Raw genomic sequence first — 18,537 nt, forward strand, 5'->3', positions numbered from 1 at the left:
TCTCTCTCTCTCTCTCTCTCTCTCTCTCTCTCTCTCTCTCTCTTTTGCTTCCTCCTCACTCCCTCACCCCCCTCTCTTCACACACACACCCCGAAGGCCACAGCTACAGTTGTTTGGTGCAGCTTACCTTTTCTCAGTCTCACCCATCTCTTCCTTCCATTGTCTTGCTGGTTCCCTCACTGCCATTCCAAGTTTCTAAGGCTGACTTCTGCTTTCTGCCTCTGTAGTCAAACTACTCTTTCTTCTCCTGATATCTCCTTAACCAGTCATGTGCAGGCAGATTACAGTCCTCCATTTTTCCTTGGAGGCCTCAACTTCTTACTAATTATGTTTTTTAAGAAATTATTTTCAGCATAGTAATACAGTGGTTTCTGTAGTTCATATACTTCACTACCAGTTTTAAGAAAATTTCTGTCATATGTAGAGTGAGTTCTCTTTATCCTTGGCCTTGCATTGTTGTTAGATGTTTATGTGATTTGTCCTTCCAAGAAGTAGACTTAAGTTCTGCATCCATAATAAACCAGACTCACACTGCTTTGGGATCTATATATTCTCAGTGAGCAAAATACATACAAATTCTCCTTTTCTCTCCTTGTTTGATTGCTTGTTTGTTGTTGAGGGAGGGCTTCTCTGTGTAAAGCTCCAGTTGTTCTGGAACTCACTTTGTAGACCAGGCTGTCTTTGAATACATAGACATCTGCCTTCTTTTGCCTCTTCAAATGCTGGGATTAAAGGCATGTACTACCATACCTGCCTACAAAAAAAAAAATCTTTCTTCTTTGTTCTTAAATTAACTTGTATTACCCTTATTTACATTGTTGTCCCTTAGGGGATTTAGGTCAAGCCTTTTTTTTTTTAAGATTTTTATTTATTTTATATTTTTTATTTTTGAGATTATAATTTGGTTACATTTCTTCCTTACCTTTCCTCCCTTCAAACTCTCCTATATACCCTTCCTACTTTCCTTCAAATTCATGTCCTCTTTCTTTAAACTAATTGTTATTCATGCATATGAGTATGCATGTATACAATACATATGTATATATATATATATATATATATACACACACACACACACACATATATACATATTCCTAAATATTACCTGTTCATATAGTGCTTCTTATATGTATGTTTTCAGGCTGACCACTTGGTATTAGACAACCTGTCAGTGTGCTCTTCCCATCTCTCCCATTTCCAGCTTTCCTCGGTGCTTGTAATTCTTCCTGTAGCCGCATGGGCTTTTTGCCATTCAGTTTGGTGTATTTATTGTAGCCGTCTTTGTTCAGCTCACATTTGGGCAGGTGTCTTGGTGACATTTTACTGGTGCACCTTCTGGTATTACTAGGAGATACAACCTCACAACAAACTTCCTAATTCTTTAACTCTTGAGAATCTTTTTGCCCCCTCTTCTGCAGTGTTCCCCAAGACATAGGTGAAGGGAGTGTTTGTAGATAAATCCACTGAAACTAGGCTGTACAACTTATTTGAAGTGTCATCCTTATTGTAAGACATTTCTTTTGTTTTTTTTTTCCTTCTAGGTGAAGGGGACTCAGTTGTAGCTTTTTTCTGTTCTTTTGCCGTATTAAGAGAGAATAATAATATCCCCATAGTACATTTGCAGGAGTAAATAGGCACACTTGCCTATGTCAGTTGTGGCTGGTGTTCAGCCCACAGTATCTCAAAGCTGCTTTCAGATATTTGAGTACTTAAGGTTGTCTAATGCTGTGGTCCAGTGAAAAGCTTGCTCTTTCTCCAGTGAGTTAGAGTTTCAACTTCATTCATAATTTATGGTGTTTTCTGGGTTGCTGAGATTCTAGGTGGTAAAGAGGCTTCACTAGAAACCTGTTACCCACTGGAAGTTGTTTTGTGGTTCATGGATTACTTTATTGAAGTTTTACATTTCTGACATATTTTTTCTGTAATTTTCATATATATTTCTAATTCAGTTGTACTGTGGTCAGAAAACCTGTTATGAGTATTTAGGTGATCCTTTTGTAATCATGTTTTATAAATGCTGTTCACACATGTGCACCATTCAGGTACATGTCCTTCCATTTAAGTTTGTGGATTTGTCTAACTTTAAAAATATAATTCACATAACATAAAATTGACATATTTAAAACATACAATTTAATGATTTCAGTATATTCACAGAATTGTACAGCTTTGATTAGAGTTGCCTGTTGTTTTGCATTCTTGGGTTTTCTAAAACAATGCTAAGCAATAGAACACTATTATTTTTAATTTTCTGGTAGCCAAATTCAGCAAAGTTACAAGAGGTTAATTTAAATACTGTGTTTTTTAAGTTTAAAAAATTTTGAACCTTCAAAGCACATATATAGTGTGGTTTTATCTTTCAGTATTTCATCTTGCAGGCTGCTGTCTGTCTGTCTATTCTGAGAGTAACCCTCACTTGGAGGGCTATGCTTGAGTGCTTGTCTGTGGCACACAGTGAGAGTCCATGCACTGCTTCAATGGATTTAAACTGGTGTTTACTTAGATAGAAGTCCCGGAGGCTTTGGATTCATGTATTGCTCCCATAGTTTTTAGCATATTCTTGCTAAATATTCTCTTTGCTCTTGTTTTACTGGGTATATAGCTTTTACTTTAATATGTTCACATGCTCCCCACCCCCTTTAAATAAACCTTAAGGTAGCTTCAGTTTAACTGTATCTTGTAAACAGCATGGAGCTGGATTGTTTTAATTACACACGTCCTTAAAAACTGATGGACTTACTCCATTGACAGCAGCTATCGCCGTGTTTGGATTCATAGCTGCATATTTTCCAGCTTTCTTTTATGTAAATTTGGATTCCATAATTTTTGCTTTTGGTTTAAAAGCTTGTATTTCTGGATTTTTTTTTTCTTTTTAGAGTCAAGGATTGATGAAAGAATCTTGTATAAATAAGTCAACCATTCTACTACTGAATTATATTCCTAGCCTCAATAAAACCTGGTTATTTTTGATGTCTTAGTTGTTTTTTTTAAACATTTAAAATATTAAGGTATGGTTGACATAAAATAAATCACACATTTAAGTTCTACATCATAATAAATGTTAGCACTTATATAATTAATATATATGTATTTAAACACAGCTATACTAATTTCAATATTATAATCAAGATGAGATGTCCATCACCCACCACAAAATGTTTTCTGTTCCTTATTAGTCCCTATGACTCGCATGCCTAGATAACCACAAACTTGATTTTTACTCACAGTGGTTTGTTATACTAATGGAATTCAGAGCTGTGCTCTTTATGTCATCTCCCAGTATATGTTTGGAGATTTATGTAAACTATTGAGTATATTGATTGTTTATTCTTTTTTTTTTCTGAGTTGTATTTTATATATGGACACCAAAAGAGGGCATTGGATCCTCTTCTGAACTGGAGTCACAGGTGGCTGTAAGCCTTGATGTGGGTGCTGGAAACTGAACCTGGGTCCTCTGCAAGAGTTGCAAGTGCTCTCTCTTAATGACTGGGCTGCCAAGCCTGGTGACCTGAGTCTGGCTTCTGGGACTCAGATGGTAGAAAGGGAGAACACATTTCTCTAAGATATCCTCTGACTTCACATGCTCACTGTGGCACATGTGTGTATGCACATATACATACAGAACAGATACATAAATAAGGATTGTAGAAATTTTAAGAAGTTAAAATGTATTTAATAATAAATTCAAATTATAATAGATAAATTAACAAATCACCATGAGCTTAATGGTTTAATCAATAGTGTTGTCATTAGGATTGAAATAAATTAAATTGGTTTTACAGCAGCTATCCAGAAACTTAAAAGAGATTATTTTTATTTCAATGTCAATTTTTATTAGTATATTTAATATCTGACCAGTCTTTTTTCTTTCTTTCCATCTATAGATCACAAAATTTGTTCAGGACAGACATAGAAACAGAAGAAACAGACTTCGTAAAGATCAACTTAAAAAGCTTCCTGTACATAAATTTAAAAAGGGTAAGTGAATATTGTTGTGTCCTAAATATTAACATTTAGTGTTTCAGAATACATGATTGCCATATTTACTTAATACCACGTTCTGAGTCTCTACTATATACCATTCTTAACACTCACTCACTAACATTCATAATGAATATTTGGGAAAGATGTTTTATGTACTGGTAGCCTGGTAAAGGCAGGAAGGAGGTATGGGATTGGTATAAATCTTAATAATGAAAACGGGGAGAGATATACACTGCCACCACCATGTGCCAGTAACTCTGTACACTATCAGAGAAAAGAATACTTTCTTTCACTAAGGCAGTCTGCCCTCGTTGACATTCCTCCTATGTTCTCAAATGCTGTGATATATGCTGCTGTATTGCTCTTAAAACCATAGGTAGCTATTACGTGTTTGCAGTTTGCATGTCATGTAATTTTCATACTAATATGAAATGGGTACCATTGGTATCTTTCCATTATATGCAAGGAAATAGAGGTTTACAGAGGTTTGCACTGTATTGACAGAGCTGGGAAGGAGTCTGGAATTTATACTATAGCCAGTGTTCTGTGCTAAGTGAGCTTCAGATGTAGGTGTATACTTGTTAATCATTATGGCTAGTACATCTCAGTCTACATTAAAAAAAATAAAAATAAAATATTCTGCTTAAAGACTGTTTAAAGAAGGTAAAATAGAGAAGACATTAAAACAGAGTTCTAGAGGCTGGAGAGATGGCTTGGTGGTTAAGAGCACTGGCCACTCTGCCAAGAGAACTGGGATTTAATTCCTCAGACCCACATCCATCTGTGAATGGTATATCCCAGGAAAATCCAGTACCCATTTGTTGCATCAGGCATGCAAATGATGTTGCCCATATAAATAAAATAAATAAGACAGTGAATGAATAATGAAAAAGCAAAGCTTTATTTTCCATATAGCTAAATGTTTTATTACCATTTATAATTTTATCTTGTTATAAATATAACAATAGAAACTGGGAAAACATTGAATTTCATTTTTTAAAAGGACATAGATGCTATAAAACTGCAGAACATGTGAGGTGAGTTATTTAAAGTTGTTTATAGATCAGACCCAGTATGACAGTCTGCTTCTAGAGATCACTTTTAAAAGTTCCATGGTTTTGAATATGACCCCATCTTTTAGTTAAAAAAAGTTTTCTCATACAATATATTCTGATCATGCTTTCCCTCCTCCAGTGTCTGCCAGGCCCCTCACTGCCTCAGTGAACCAACTCCATGTCCTTTCTTTAAGCAAAACCAAAACAAAAAAGCCCTGGATAAATACACACACATGGGCACACACATGCACATACACACACTCAAAACTCCACAAAACACACACACACACACACACACACACACACACAAAATGCTCAAACAAAGCAATATGAGTCAAAAAATATACAAAAAATAGCATTGAGCTTGCTTTGTGTTGCAAACTACTCCTGAGCATGAGGCCTGTCCTTAAATATGGTTAATATACCTAGTGAGATTCCATTGGAGAAAACTCATTTTTCCTTTACAAGTAAGTATTAATTGTAGATAGCTTCTTGGTGAGAGGTAAGAGCCTCCATCCCCATCCCCTAGTGCCAGGACCTAGCTTAAAAACATCTTTTTTTTTTTTCTGAAACAAAATATTAATTTAGAAGTTGGTATTGAGGGCTGACAAGATAGCTCAGCAGGGAAAGGTGCTTGCTGCCAAGTCTGATGAACCGAGTTTAATCCCCAGTGTCTATGTGGTGGAAGGAGAGAATTAACTCTATGTGTGTGCACACTTACACACATACACACACAAAGCATGCACACATACGCACACACAATGTAATAAAAAGATGGAAAAACAAAAGATGTTGAAACTACCCTGAGTTAAAATGGTTTAAGCATCTTTTCCTCTAAGATGAGTAGCCATTGTAGGATTTTTGAAGAGAAATAGCACCTAAATTAAACAGTAAAAAGTCTATCCCTCACCTTTTTTCTTTCTCTGAGCATTCTTTAATGTTAGCTCTTGGGGGACAGAGACCAGTGGATCTATATGAGTTCAAGGCCCATCTGGTCTATACAGTGATTTCCAGGCTAATGGTAGACAGCAAGATCCTGTCTCAAAACAAAACAAAACACCCTATAAAACAAAAATCTAATTTTAAAAAGCGGTTGGTTGTACCCGTAATAGTCATGCCACAGTTGTACCAGTATGTTCAGCTTGCCTGGTGTGTTGTTAGTACAGCACACAGCATCCATATTTGAGCAGGACTGTCAGCAACAATTCTTCCTCAGAAGTCTGTATACTCTGATACTATAGTGAAAATGGAGTGAACTTTCAGCTTGGTCTTAGCCTCATTTCTCTGTGTGCTACAGCCAAAGTGTGTGTCATCTTTAGAAATAGGATCTTATTGTCCAACCCTGATGTGCAGCCAACAGTAGTGGGAATAACCTTATGGTTTGTAGGTTATCAGGGGATTGATTCCTCTGCCAACAAGTAATAGGAAGGCAACCTACTCCTGGGACTTAAGATTTTTACTTAGCAACCTTATGGCTCTTGGGAGTATCCTTTTCTACCTATGTACAGTGACTTCAGTCAAACACTTAAAGTGATAGTTTTACCATCCTTTCAGATACCTTTCCAAATCTGTAAGACACCAAAGGGTTAGTATTTACAGAAGGTGGGCAAAATCTCTGTAGGCCAGCTGCTGTGTTGCTATTAAATGCTATTAAAAAAAAAAGCATTCACAAAGTCCATTGAAAAGATCCTATAACTTGTATCAATTGTGTTTTATACAGATGCATAGATGGGGGCACTGATCCATCCAATTCTGTATAGCTCAGTCATTTTCCATGAGCCATTTGGTCTCCTTATCTTGGTGTTTTGCTTCATCTGCTATAAAGCCTCTGTGCAACCCCCTAAATACCCAGCAGTGTTGGTGAGGCTGGCTTGTGCTGCTTAGCCTGGATCAGGCCCAAGGGGAAGCAAGAGCAAATCTCCTGTGCCTCACACTGGAGTTGGCTCCCCAGGTTTGATAAGCCCAGGGTAACCTGTGGCCCTTTCATTTTCATTGACACAATTAGTTGCTGAAAGCCCCAGTCTGGGTAAACAAGCTCTAACCACAATGGTTTTTTTGTTTGTTTGTTTGTTTGTTTTTGGTAACAGGGAGAAATAGATACAGAATATTATAGTGTGTGTGGGGGGGGGGGAGGGTACAAATAACTGTATATCCCTAGGACAAGCTTAATATTTTTCATTTGCACTATTTTTTATCACTTTATATTTTTTCTGAACTGTTCTGCCCTCCAGAAACTCACAAATAGAATTTGTTTTTCTGTTCATCTTTTGCTCAGGCACTCCAGAGACAGGTTTTACTACACTGATCTTCCAAATGGCCCAGATAGGACCTTTTATTTTGCTTTTCTTAGCTCCTCTGCACTGCTTTATAACTTTATAAATTTCATTTGCATGCTGGCCTGCCAATAAGATCTACCAGAGCCCCTCCTACTTTATAAGGATTATATTCTGCCATGAAGCCCAGCAAATCCACTAAAGCCCTATTCTAGTCCCAAGGTCATTGCTAAAAGGAGGGGAAAAAATCTTTTTTTTTTCTTTTCTACATTCATTTTATATTTGTTTGTGGGGCAAGTACAGCTTTCACAGGACACATGTAAAGGTCAGAGGACAACTTACAAGAACCAATTCTCTCCTTCCACCATGTGAGCTTTCAGATCACACTTAGGTCAAGGGGCTTGGTGACAAGTGCCTATATCTGCTGAGCTATGACACTGGCTCCCAACAACTTCTTTTTCTTCTTCCTTTTAAACAGGTAATACATTTTGTGTTTTTCCCCAGTGTATGTATATGTACTCTATGAATGCTTGGTGTTCACTGAGGTCAGAAGAAACCATCAGATTTCCTGGAACTGGAGTTCTATAGACTGTTGTAAATTCCGATGTGGGCGCTAGGAGTCAAACCAGGGCCTTTAAACAGCAGCCAATACTTTCAACCCCAGGCCGGCAACTTCTGTCATGTGAAAGAGTCCTAACATGCACCACTCCATCAGTTCTTGCTGCCCAGTTTGCTCAGTAACAGCTGTCCTTTCCCTATTGCCTTCCTGTCCCTGGGATTCATAGAGCCCTCAGCCATCAATAGCATGTGCTCCTAATTACTCGTATGGGCCAGTCCGTCAGAAACTGATCTCCTCTGTATTATCTCAGATTATCCAATCTTTGTCTCAAGGGTGGTTATAATACTGTGTCTCCACTTCCATGGCACTCATATTGATCCCTTCTGCGCCCATGCCACACAGCATCATAAACCGACTGTCAGGGGGCACTGGTATTCAGTCTTGCCCAGTTTAAGCAGGTCAGATGTATTTGGTGATTAACTTCAACAAGAGCTCCTTGGCAGAGATCTAATTTGTGTTCTTTTCTTTGCATCCTGCCAACTCTGGGAAACAGAAGGCCAACACCTTGATCTCTTTTTCTCCTTTTTTCCACCTTTCCTGCCAAATCAGAGGATAATACTTACTGACTTTTTCCCGTTGTAGATCGTCTAGTACTCTGACATTTTCCTTCTTGGCAGATAGCTGAATCTTAGTTACATTTTTTTTTCTTATGGCCCACAGCAACCCATGCTGATAAACTGGATATGATCTCATCTGGGCTTTTATGGACTGCAACATAGTCCTCAGTTCATCAGCTGTCTGGGGATGGAGGTGGGCCTGTGTTCATCAAGGAGGCATGGCCTCTCATACTACACAGAAGATGGCCACTCTAAGTGGCCCACTCTCAGGTGGCTTGGCCTTGGTTTTCTATCGTATCTCTCCTTCTTGGTAACATGTAATTGTCACAGTAGCAAGGAGTCACAGCAGTCTCATATCAGATAGGGGAAATGGCTATATCAAGATTACCCCCACATATGCTCCACCCACAGACTGATCACCCGAAGTTACATTTTAGCATTCATCCCATAGGCCACACTTCTCCCCAACTCATCCATCAGCCCCTATTCACATGCCAATTAGGTTGTGCAGCTTTTCCTGGGAAGACATGAATAAACATTTATGCATGGATTACAGATCAAATAAATAACTACCTTACTCTAGTGTAGTGGACCAGTGAATTCACTAGGGTTACTTTCAGGAGTATGGGTGACTCAAAGGTAGTCCCATTACTATATAGTGCATGCCAGCATGGGTGACAACGACTCAGAAAAGCTGCATCTCTGAAGTGCTACACATAGCTAGCAGATAGCTCCACTAACAGGGTCTCATCTCCTGTGCTTGCTTGCTGTCTCATAGATACTCTTTGAGAAGGGCCATGTGAGTTCCTATGAATTTCGAGGTCTTGTGAGCTTCTGGGATATTCTGAATCCCAGTCCTCCCTGCATGAATTTTATAGTTCAGAGGAAACAGCTACAGAGCACTGTTTCTAAAACCCCAGATGAATAATTCAAGAATGAACTGACATAGATCTATACGTGTCTTAGTTAGGTTTTTGTTACTGTGAGACAATACCATGACAAAAGCAACTTACAGTTCTAGAGGGAGAGTCTGAGGGAAGGGGGCAGTATGCTAGGAAGAACTGGCATAGCGGCTGGAGCAGGCAGCTGAGAGCGTGGGCCTGCTTAGGACAAATCATCTGTGAAAAAGTATTTTTAGAATAGTTTGGTGAAATTTGAATTTGCTTTGAGTGATATTAATAAATTTAGATGCTAAGAAATTGTCATTCATTTTTGTTAGGCATGATAATAGTGTTGTGATTATGTTTTTAAAGCTCTTACTTGCTATGTATATATAGTAATAATTAATAAAATGATATGTCTCAGTATTGGCTTTTAATTTTTTTCAAGAAAACATTGGAAGTAGATCTAACCAAGATTTTTTAAAATACTGAAATTGTTGAGCCTGATAATTGAAGATTAAGTTGTATAGTGGCATATTTTATATATGTATATTTTAAATTTCCTCCAATTTGCAAATATGTTAAGGAAAACAATGGGATACTCACATGTGTCTACATCTAAGTAGATCCAGAAGTCAGTGAGGAATGTTGTTGTATCTTCCCTCCATCAATCTCTTTACTTCAGGAATTACAGAGCACTAGAACTCCCATAGCATCACAAATCATTTTATTTTGTTTCTGGTTCCTTAATTCTCTTGTCTCTAGAGTTCAGCATTACTCGTGCTTTGTATTAAGACAACAGTCATAGGAATGGAGGCATAAGCAGCAGTCAGTATTCTTTTTTTTAAAGATTTATTTATTTTATGTATATGAGTACATTGTAGCTATCTTCAGACACACCAGAAGAGGGCATCCAATCCCATTACAGATGGTTGTGAGCCATCATGTGGTTGCTGGGAATTGAACTCAGTACCTCTGGAAGAGCAGTCAGTGCCCTTAATCTCTGAGCCATCTCTCCAGCCCTGCTGAGCAGTCAGTATTCTTTAGTTGGCCAGTATTTCCCCCAGAATGCTGTAATAGAAAGAATGAATCACAGGACCTCATTCTACCACTTGGATCTGACCATGAGAACCTACTTAACTTCCCTGATAATATCTGTGCTGTGCATTTTGCTTAGTTATGAGGAAAAGCAATGCAAAACTGTCTTTTCAAATATGGGATTTCTGTGACCTGAAAGTAAACAAGACTAGTACTGTACTGCCATGATAGGTATAAAATCTTTGAAATCCTGTAGGTCAGGTGAGCTTCAGGATATCTTAACTTCTGCAGAAAAAGAAACCCAAACTTGTGATCTAACAGTCTCTATTGTGTCCTGCAGGGTGGTTATTCTTTTCAGCTACCAAGATTAATTTTTTTCCCAATTACATTTGTAAATGAATGTGTGTCTATCAACTATTATAGACACATTAGAAAATGAGGAGAAGTATGGCCCAATCAATTTCCAGGACAAGTATAAGTTTATATATAACTTCATGAAAGTGAGTCCCTGCCATAGTACCTTATTCTGTAGAGTGGGGAGTGGTCCACTGAGAGGACCGCCCTGTCTAACACACGTGCTTAGAGTATACCTAGGCTTTGAATAAAGTAGTTAAACTCCTGAAAGTGTGGACCAGCTCATCGTATTTAGGTATCTTACTAACTTTGGACTAAAACAAAAGTCTGTATTGCTTATATGGCTAATTTTCTCCTAGTCTCTCTGTTCTTATTTCAGGTTACCTCTTAGTAATGTCAAATAAAACACTTTTAAATGTCCATCAAAAACTTTAACTTTTTATTTTATACATTACCTTTTATTTCACCCTAGGCTGTTAGCAGTGTTTGCTCATAAAATTTCAGATGACGGGGATTGCATCCTTTCTCTTCATTCTTGTTACTGCAAGCCAACCTTGTGGGTTGGTCCTACAGTCTCTGTGCTCACCTGTACATCTCAGGCCCATTTCCTTTCAGTTCTTTGATGATAGGTTTGTAACAACATGCTTCAGTCCACTGCTTCCTCTACTTTGAAAGGTTTCTGTTACCCTCTGCCATTCACCATTTTATCATAGAGCAGTCATCTTGGTATTTAGAGCTTTTCATGATCTAGTTCAGTTATAGTCATTTAACTTTATCTTCCACTTCTATTTATTACATAACTCTGCATGACTTTGATGTGTTTATTTGAAAATGCTTTATTATTTTTACTGTTCCAATAATGTCTTCTCCTTTTTAAAATTCAGTTTACACTTAAGGCCTTATTTGAATTCCTCTTTAAGAACTCTTTAAAACCCATCATAATAAAGTCTTCACACTTGGGTATCTGGATTGTCAGTAGACACAATATCTAGTATTGCTACTGGAAAGTATTTTGTTATGTCTTACTGTCTTAAGAGTTGGATGACACATTCAATGTGAAAAATGTGAGGCCAGTCTCTTTCTGTCGGGTCTGTCTACCACTTCCCAATAGTGCCATGCTGGCGAACAAATCTTTAAAACAAAGGCTTTTGGGGAACATTCAGGATCCAGATGATAGCACATCCTTAGCTATAATGTTTCTACAGGGTTGTTAGTGTATTCTTATCAATTTCGTACCACTGGACTCTTTAGAAGGAGATTTGTTTGATTTTTTTTATAGTTACTTGACTTAAACTGAGATTTAACTAAACTCTAGGATAATCTAGCTAGCAAGCATAAATCATTTAGAAGCATCATTTATCCAAGAGCCTTAAGATGTATTGAAGTTGAACAGGTTTTTAACTTTCTTTATATTGCAAAGAAAGTAAAGGAAATATTCGAGTAGAACACCAATATTTCAGGATGTGTGCAATTAAATAGGCTTTATTTTTATGTGTGCATGTGTTTTGCCTGCATGCAACTATGTGTACCTTATGTATGTAGAAACGAGGAGAGGGTATCAGATCACCTGGTGTTGGAGTTATAAACCATTGTGACCACCATATTGTGCTGCAATTTGAACCCTGGTAACCTCTCTAGTCCGGCATATATACAAATTTAGATGCCTTGAAATGAGCTCTGGAAAGTATTTTGCATCCTAAACTCCTAATTAGGAAATTTTCTAAATTCCTAATTTCCAGATGTCTGTTTAAAATACTTCTGGACTAGGGAGGTAGCTCAGTGGGTAAAAGACTTAACAAGCAAGGGTGACGACCTGTGTTTGAATATGCACCACCCCCACCCCTACCCCCAAAAGCCATTAATGAATAGTTTTAATCCTGGTACTCCTCTGGCAAGATAAGAGGTGGAGACTGGAGAATTCCCAGAGGTTCACAGGTCAGCTAGCCTGGTGTATGCAGCAGGGTACAAGCGATCCTGTCTCAAATAAGGTAGATAATAAGTACCAACACTCAAGGTTTTTCTCATACATACATACATACATACATACATACATACATACATACATATGCACATACACACTAACAAAAATATACAGACTAAAAGAATTCTAGGTACTATAATCAAAAGGTAAGGAGACAATAAAACAATGACTAAGACAACAGAGACCTTGAAGTATAGAACATGCTGGAAGTCTGGGTTCCCCTGTAGGGTTAGATTTTTTAATACCTACTTTAATAAGGGTTTTTAATGCTCGAACCTCCCTTCTAGCCCACCAGCCACCAGAGGTAGTGGAAAACAATGGTTAATAGGGCAAAAGGGGGATGTGGACCTATTTAGAAATAGTTCTTGTTTTGGGCAATTCCAATCTTCCTTGTCAGGATATCAGCAGTTCAGTTCACACAAATCAGCAGTGGGAGTTGGATCCACTAGCAAACACTATTCACGGATCAGCAATAGTTTGATCCAGAAGAAACCCCGAGGCTCTCAACCGCCCTGAGTCAGTGGACATGGCAAAAGGCAGCTGGAATATCATGAGGATTTCTTAGGTATATTTCTCTCTACGAAGTCATGACAAATGCTGTTGAGCAAAGAAGGCACGGCAAACCAATGCCACAGCATTGTTAGCAAAGCCCAATGAAGACCAGCAAAGAGTAGCAAAGGGAACCAATGACATATAGCTCTGTCCCTTTCCAAACATCACATGCACCCACTCTAACAAAACTATGCCCCTTTTCCAGGCAGCTTCCAGAAAAACACCATGTGTCTGTTTTCAGCAAAACATCCTCTCATAAGACAGCTTCTAAAAAAGCATCACATGACACAACTGAGTCTCCAAAGACACCAGAAATTTCCACTTCATTCTCCCATATGTTGTGTGAGATCTTATACAGTTTCTTAACCTTCCCATTATACATTATATTTAATGTGTAAATGTGACCAAGAGTACCTATGTTGTGGGGGGTGGGTGTTATAAATGAATGTATGAAAATGCTAAGTGGGCTTGGTGTCTTCTATCTATAGTCTGAGCACCTTGGAGGTGGAAATAGGAGGACGAGGAATTGAAGGATAGCTGTGGACACACAGCAATTTGGAGGCTACCCTGACTAAATGAGACCCATTCTCAAGTACACATGCACATATCCACAACGGGGGAAAAACAAAAAAGAAAAATGCTTAACAGAGCCATGTAACAAGACTCAAAAAATGGTAGACAGTAAAAATTACTAACACAAAACAACTCCTTAAGTAAGTCTTAAATAAAATGAAACTTTCTCTTATTTAAGTTACCAGGCTCCTAACCACTATAGCTGAAAAGTTATTTTCCAAGATAACATGCATAGAAGACTTTTTTTTAAATCAGAGATTAGAAAAGAGCAACATATCATTTTATAGTAATTACTCTAAAATATGGATTTTTTAAAAATAATTTTTACTACTATAACCTAGTTACTAATTAATGTTTTAGTTTTCATAATTACTTTTGCCATTATTTGCTTAATACTGACAAAACGTCTGTCCATCCTTCTCATTGTCTCCCCCATCCTCAGTTTTAAACCACATTTTGACAAGCAATGAGGCATGAGTCAAAGTACAGCCAGATTTTCCATGTTTCTAATGCATTCAACCCATTCAATTAAAAATCTTATATTCAGTCAGCAGATGCTAAATATTTAAGTTGTGTAACTTCCCCAAGTAGTTTCAGTGAACACTGCCATGAGCTCAGTGTAAAATAGCTTATGTGATGGCTATGGCCTTTGGTGTTCCCTATTGATTAAGCCAGGATATCTTCTAGTCTAGTTTTACCAGGATGAGATCTAGATGTGTGTGCCTTCAAACACAGCACTCTGCTTCTGCATTATCTCAATGGAGCACAGAAAACACCCTCAACACATACGCATCTTGAGAATTTTTGGTTTTGACTCTGAAAAACTGAAGCATAATTTATGTCTTATAAAAGGCTATATATCAAATAAATAAACGTATAAGATGGGACAAGACAGTGTGTTTCATTATTTCAGAACTAGTCCAGGACTACAAGGACTTTCTACAGAACATACAGGGTTTATTCTGGTCCACAATCACAAACTATATCTTTGAGTCTTATGTAAAGTAAATGCTGTAACAAAAAGTATAAGATCAATATGAAGTCATTACTTGAAACTATTCTCAGGACACAAAAACTCAATGACTGTAAAATAACAAATATACACATTTAAAGATGACCCAGATCACAACTACCTTTATTAGTTTCTTGGGTTATAAATTATGACAAACGCAATAGCTTAAAGCACTACAAATTTATGTCTTATAGTTCTATATAAGGACTCTTGTAGTCACCCTGAATTCATGTGAAAACCCCAAGCCATTCTCCCTACCTACTTTGATCCCTGTTAACCACATGGCTTCTAATAGGCAGGCATAGTACCAGGTAATGAGATTAAATGTTTGACATGTTATAACATCAGTTGTGATTTAATTGCTTAATGTATTCAAACTCTAATGTCAAAATTCAGGTTAGTGATTAATCTGTATAATTATAGGTTATCATAAATTTGTTAGGTCTCTTTAATATAAGACCTGTTTAACCATTCTGACCAAACTCCATATGAGATTCTACCATGTGTACACATGAATTTGTTAGAGTGTATTTGACAATACAGTAAGCAAAATCAAGGTACTAGTAAAATAAAAACACTAATTTTCTTTTCCACTTTCTATTTGGATTCCTCTTACACCGTTTAAGTGACTAGAGGATACTGAATGACTTGCTTGGATAAAACCATTCCTTCTTCTCTATCCAGACTATCTTCCCTGATAGCGGCTTTATCTCTAATACTTTCCAAAGTTGTTCTTCCCGTGTAGGTCAGGCAATGAAACTCTCTTTTATTTCCTAAAAGTTAGTTTTTTAAAGTAAGTTTTGGGACTGAACTAAAACAGTTATTGATGTAACAAAGTATTTTTAAATCTACCCCCCCAAAAGCAGCTGTATCTAAAAGAATACTGGTTTGCTTCCTTTAAAAATGTATCCTTGGAATCCTAGAAGAGTTACGAGTTAAGGAAAGCAGATAGTGTAAGGCAGTAAACAAGAGTGAGACACAGGAGTGAGGCCTTTACGAGTAAGTAGCCGTTTAGTAAATACCTATCCCCTGGTCATCTGTTTACATATCAACCTTATGACACCACAGAATGGGTACATGTTGGTTATTTGAAGCCACTTGCTTCATTTTAAATCCATTTTTATTTAACATGAGTATTTGAATGTTTTAATGTGCTTTTTCATGTGTTTGTGGTGAGGTAGGGATATAGTCAGCGGTTAAAGCTCCTACTTAGCAAACCTGCATTCAGTCCACCACCAGCCACAAAAATGCCTCAGACTTGGAGTTTAGTAAAATATTGATTTTAGTATAAAATATTTCAAAACTATCATTTGAATGCTTAAGTAAAGCACTAATGAAACTGTGACTCTTATGAAAGTCTTTGACAAACAATCAGTGTAAACAACTCTGACATCTATTTTTAATTGCCTGAGTTGAGTAAAAGGTTAATTACTTAAAACTTCAGGTCCCTGAACTTGAAGTAGCTCTTTGAGTCAGATAGAAGAACAAAGGTATCATTTAAAGACAATCAAAAAGCATCTACAATAGAAGTCGGTAAAGCTTCAGTGAATCTGTGGCATATTTTTATTTATAGTTCTCTGTTACAGGAGATGAGTACGATGTGTGTGCTATCTGTTTGGAGGAATATGAAGATGGAGATAAGCTAAGGATCCTTCCCTGTTCCCATGGTATGAGTACTCACACAGTGCTTTGAGCTTGTGTATAATTCCATTTTGAGTTCTGTATACAGGGAGAAGAGAGAGCAATGCAAAAATCAAGGATAGATGTGATTTATAAAAATGCACTAACTTCTCATATGCATATACAATGTGAACAGATCACTATACTAAATAAACACAGCAAGTAATTAACTGTAATAGTCTCTTCATACAATAGTGTTATGCATGCTTGACTCAAGAGAAATATCTATGGATCTTAGTTTTCATGTATCATTGTCATTCTTTTGTGTTGTGATAAAAAGAAAATATTGCATAAAATACCAAATTTCAGCACCTGTTAATACTGAGATCATATACTTCTTCATGAAGAGCATCTTATGCCCTGCTGTATTTGAAAGTAAGTGCTTTGAACAGAATTGTTGTACTGAAGATGTATATTTTGCTTCAACAGCTTATCATTGCAAGTGTGTAGATCCCTGGCTAACTAAAACCAAAAAGACCTGTCCAGTCTGCAAACAAAAGGTTGTTCCTTCCCAAGGTGACTCGGACTCTGACACAGACAGCAGTCAGGAAGAAAACCAAGTGTCAGAGCACACCCCTTTACTTCCACCCTCAGCTTCTGCCAGGACCCAGTCATTTGGGTCTCTGTCAGAATCCCACTCACATCACAACATGACAGAGTCTTCAGACTACGAGGACGACGACAATGAAGAGACCGACAGCAGTGACGCAGACGACGAAATTACCGACCACAGTGTTGTGGTCCAGCTGCAGCCGAACGGTGAGCAGGATTACAACATAGCAAATACTGTGTGACTTTCCGGTGGTTGGTTGATTGCCCTTATGATGTTTATTTGCGCATATGATTTGATTTTTTGCTCCTTTTAGAAGTTTCTGTAGAAATAACTTATTTTTTAGTTTTCTAGTGTAATCAAGTTCCTGAAACAGGCTATTTGATCTCTGATACTTATCTCCAATAGTATACAGCCACTTCACTAACAAGTAACAGACTGGTGCTGTAACTTAGGCATCAAATTAGCTCTCTGGGGATGACAAAATGTAGCCAGGACACTTTAAAAATCCTCAGTATAGCTTGAAATGAAGACCTAGATCACAGTCTGCAAATGTTGTCTTACACATGAAGTCTGATATGGTCATCTAGCATGAGCTAAAACAACTCTCACTTTCATAAAAGTTGCCTAGTGTGGTTGGGTTGGTACATGTCTCTTCTGATAGTCCCTCTATGTCATGATTAATGAGTGGCAACAGGCAGTTTAGGATTTTTCTTCATAATACCACAGAGAAACTTATGTCTTCTTCCTTTCTATTCCCAAGTAGTTTTTCCTCATAGGAAAGGTCTGGTGTAGACTTCAAATTCTTTAAGGTTTTCAAAACCACTATAGTGTTATGAGTTTGATTCCACGGGAATGTCTCTGGACCTTACTTCCCATATTTCAGTATCCTTTTGTGTTGTGATTTAAAAAAATGTTGCATAAAAATACCAAATTTCAGCAACTGTTATATTGAGATCACATACCTCTTCATTAAGAGCATCTTATGCTAATTAGCCCTGCTGAACCATGTGCAGAGGAAATTGTTCAAGTATTGGATTTGAAAATAAGTGCTTTTGTTTAATAGACCTAATGTATTGAGACAATGTATTATGAAAAGCAAAATTATATAACTCTGTAACTATGTAGAAAATATACTTAAATATAATCAGAATGCTAAGACTTTTTATATGGCCTTGTATGATGAGAGCTTCAATGTTAATAAATGTTTTCCACTTTAAAAGCCACCAAGTATTGTTCTGGTGAACTCTTACATTAACCATAGATGCAGGGTGCTATAAAGGAGGAGGATGGAGTCATTCACCGCCTTAGGATGGGATACAAGGTTTCTTACTGATTACTTACAAGCAGTCAGGCTTACCCACCAAAGTTAGCACTGTAGCCAAAATCATCTCCTAAGTAGTGTGAATTAGGGAATTTGGTTGTAAG

General features: G+C 37.3%; 1 protein-coding gene across 2 annotated transcripts in view; it reads left to right on the forward strand.

Annotated features, from left to right (window-relative positions):
* The window catches only part of Rnf13 (ring finger protein 13), an 87,336-nt gene extending 69,001 nt beyond the window's left edge, over positions 1 to 18,335 (forward strand). For both annotated transcript variants that reach the window (XM_029473720.1, XM_021154153.2), the window contains 3 exons: positions 3,885 to 3,978; positions 16,466 to 16,546; positions 16,989 to 18,335. In XM_029473720.1, the coding sequence (XP_029329580.1) occupies positions 3,885 to 3,978; positions 16,466 to 16,546; positions 16,989 to 17,353 (540 nt within the window). In that variant the 3' untranslated portion in view covers positions 17,354 to 18,335. The remainder of the gene's footprint in view (positions 1 to 3,884; positions 3,979 to 16,465; positions 16,547 to 16,988) is intronic.
* The last annotated feature ends 202 nt before the right edge of the window (positions 18,336 to 18,537 follow it).

The sequence above is a fragment of the Mus caroli genome, assembly GCF_900094665.2.
Source record: "Mus caroli chromosome 3 unlocalized genomic scaffold, CAROLI_EIJ_v1.1 3_unlocalized, whole genome shotgun sequence".
Lineage (NCBI taxonomy): Eukaryota > Metazoa > Chordata > Mammalia > Rodentia > Muridae > Mus > Mus caroli.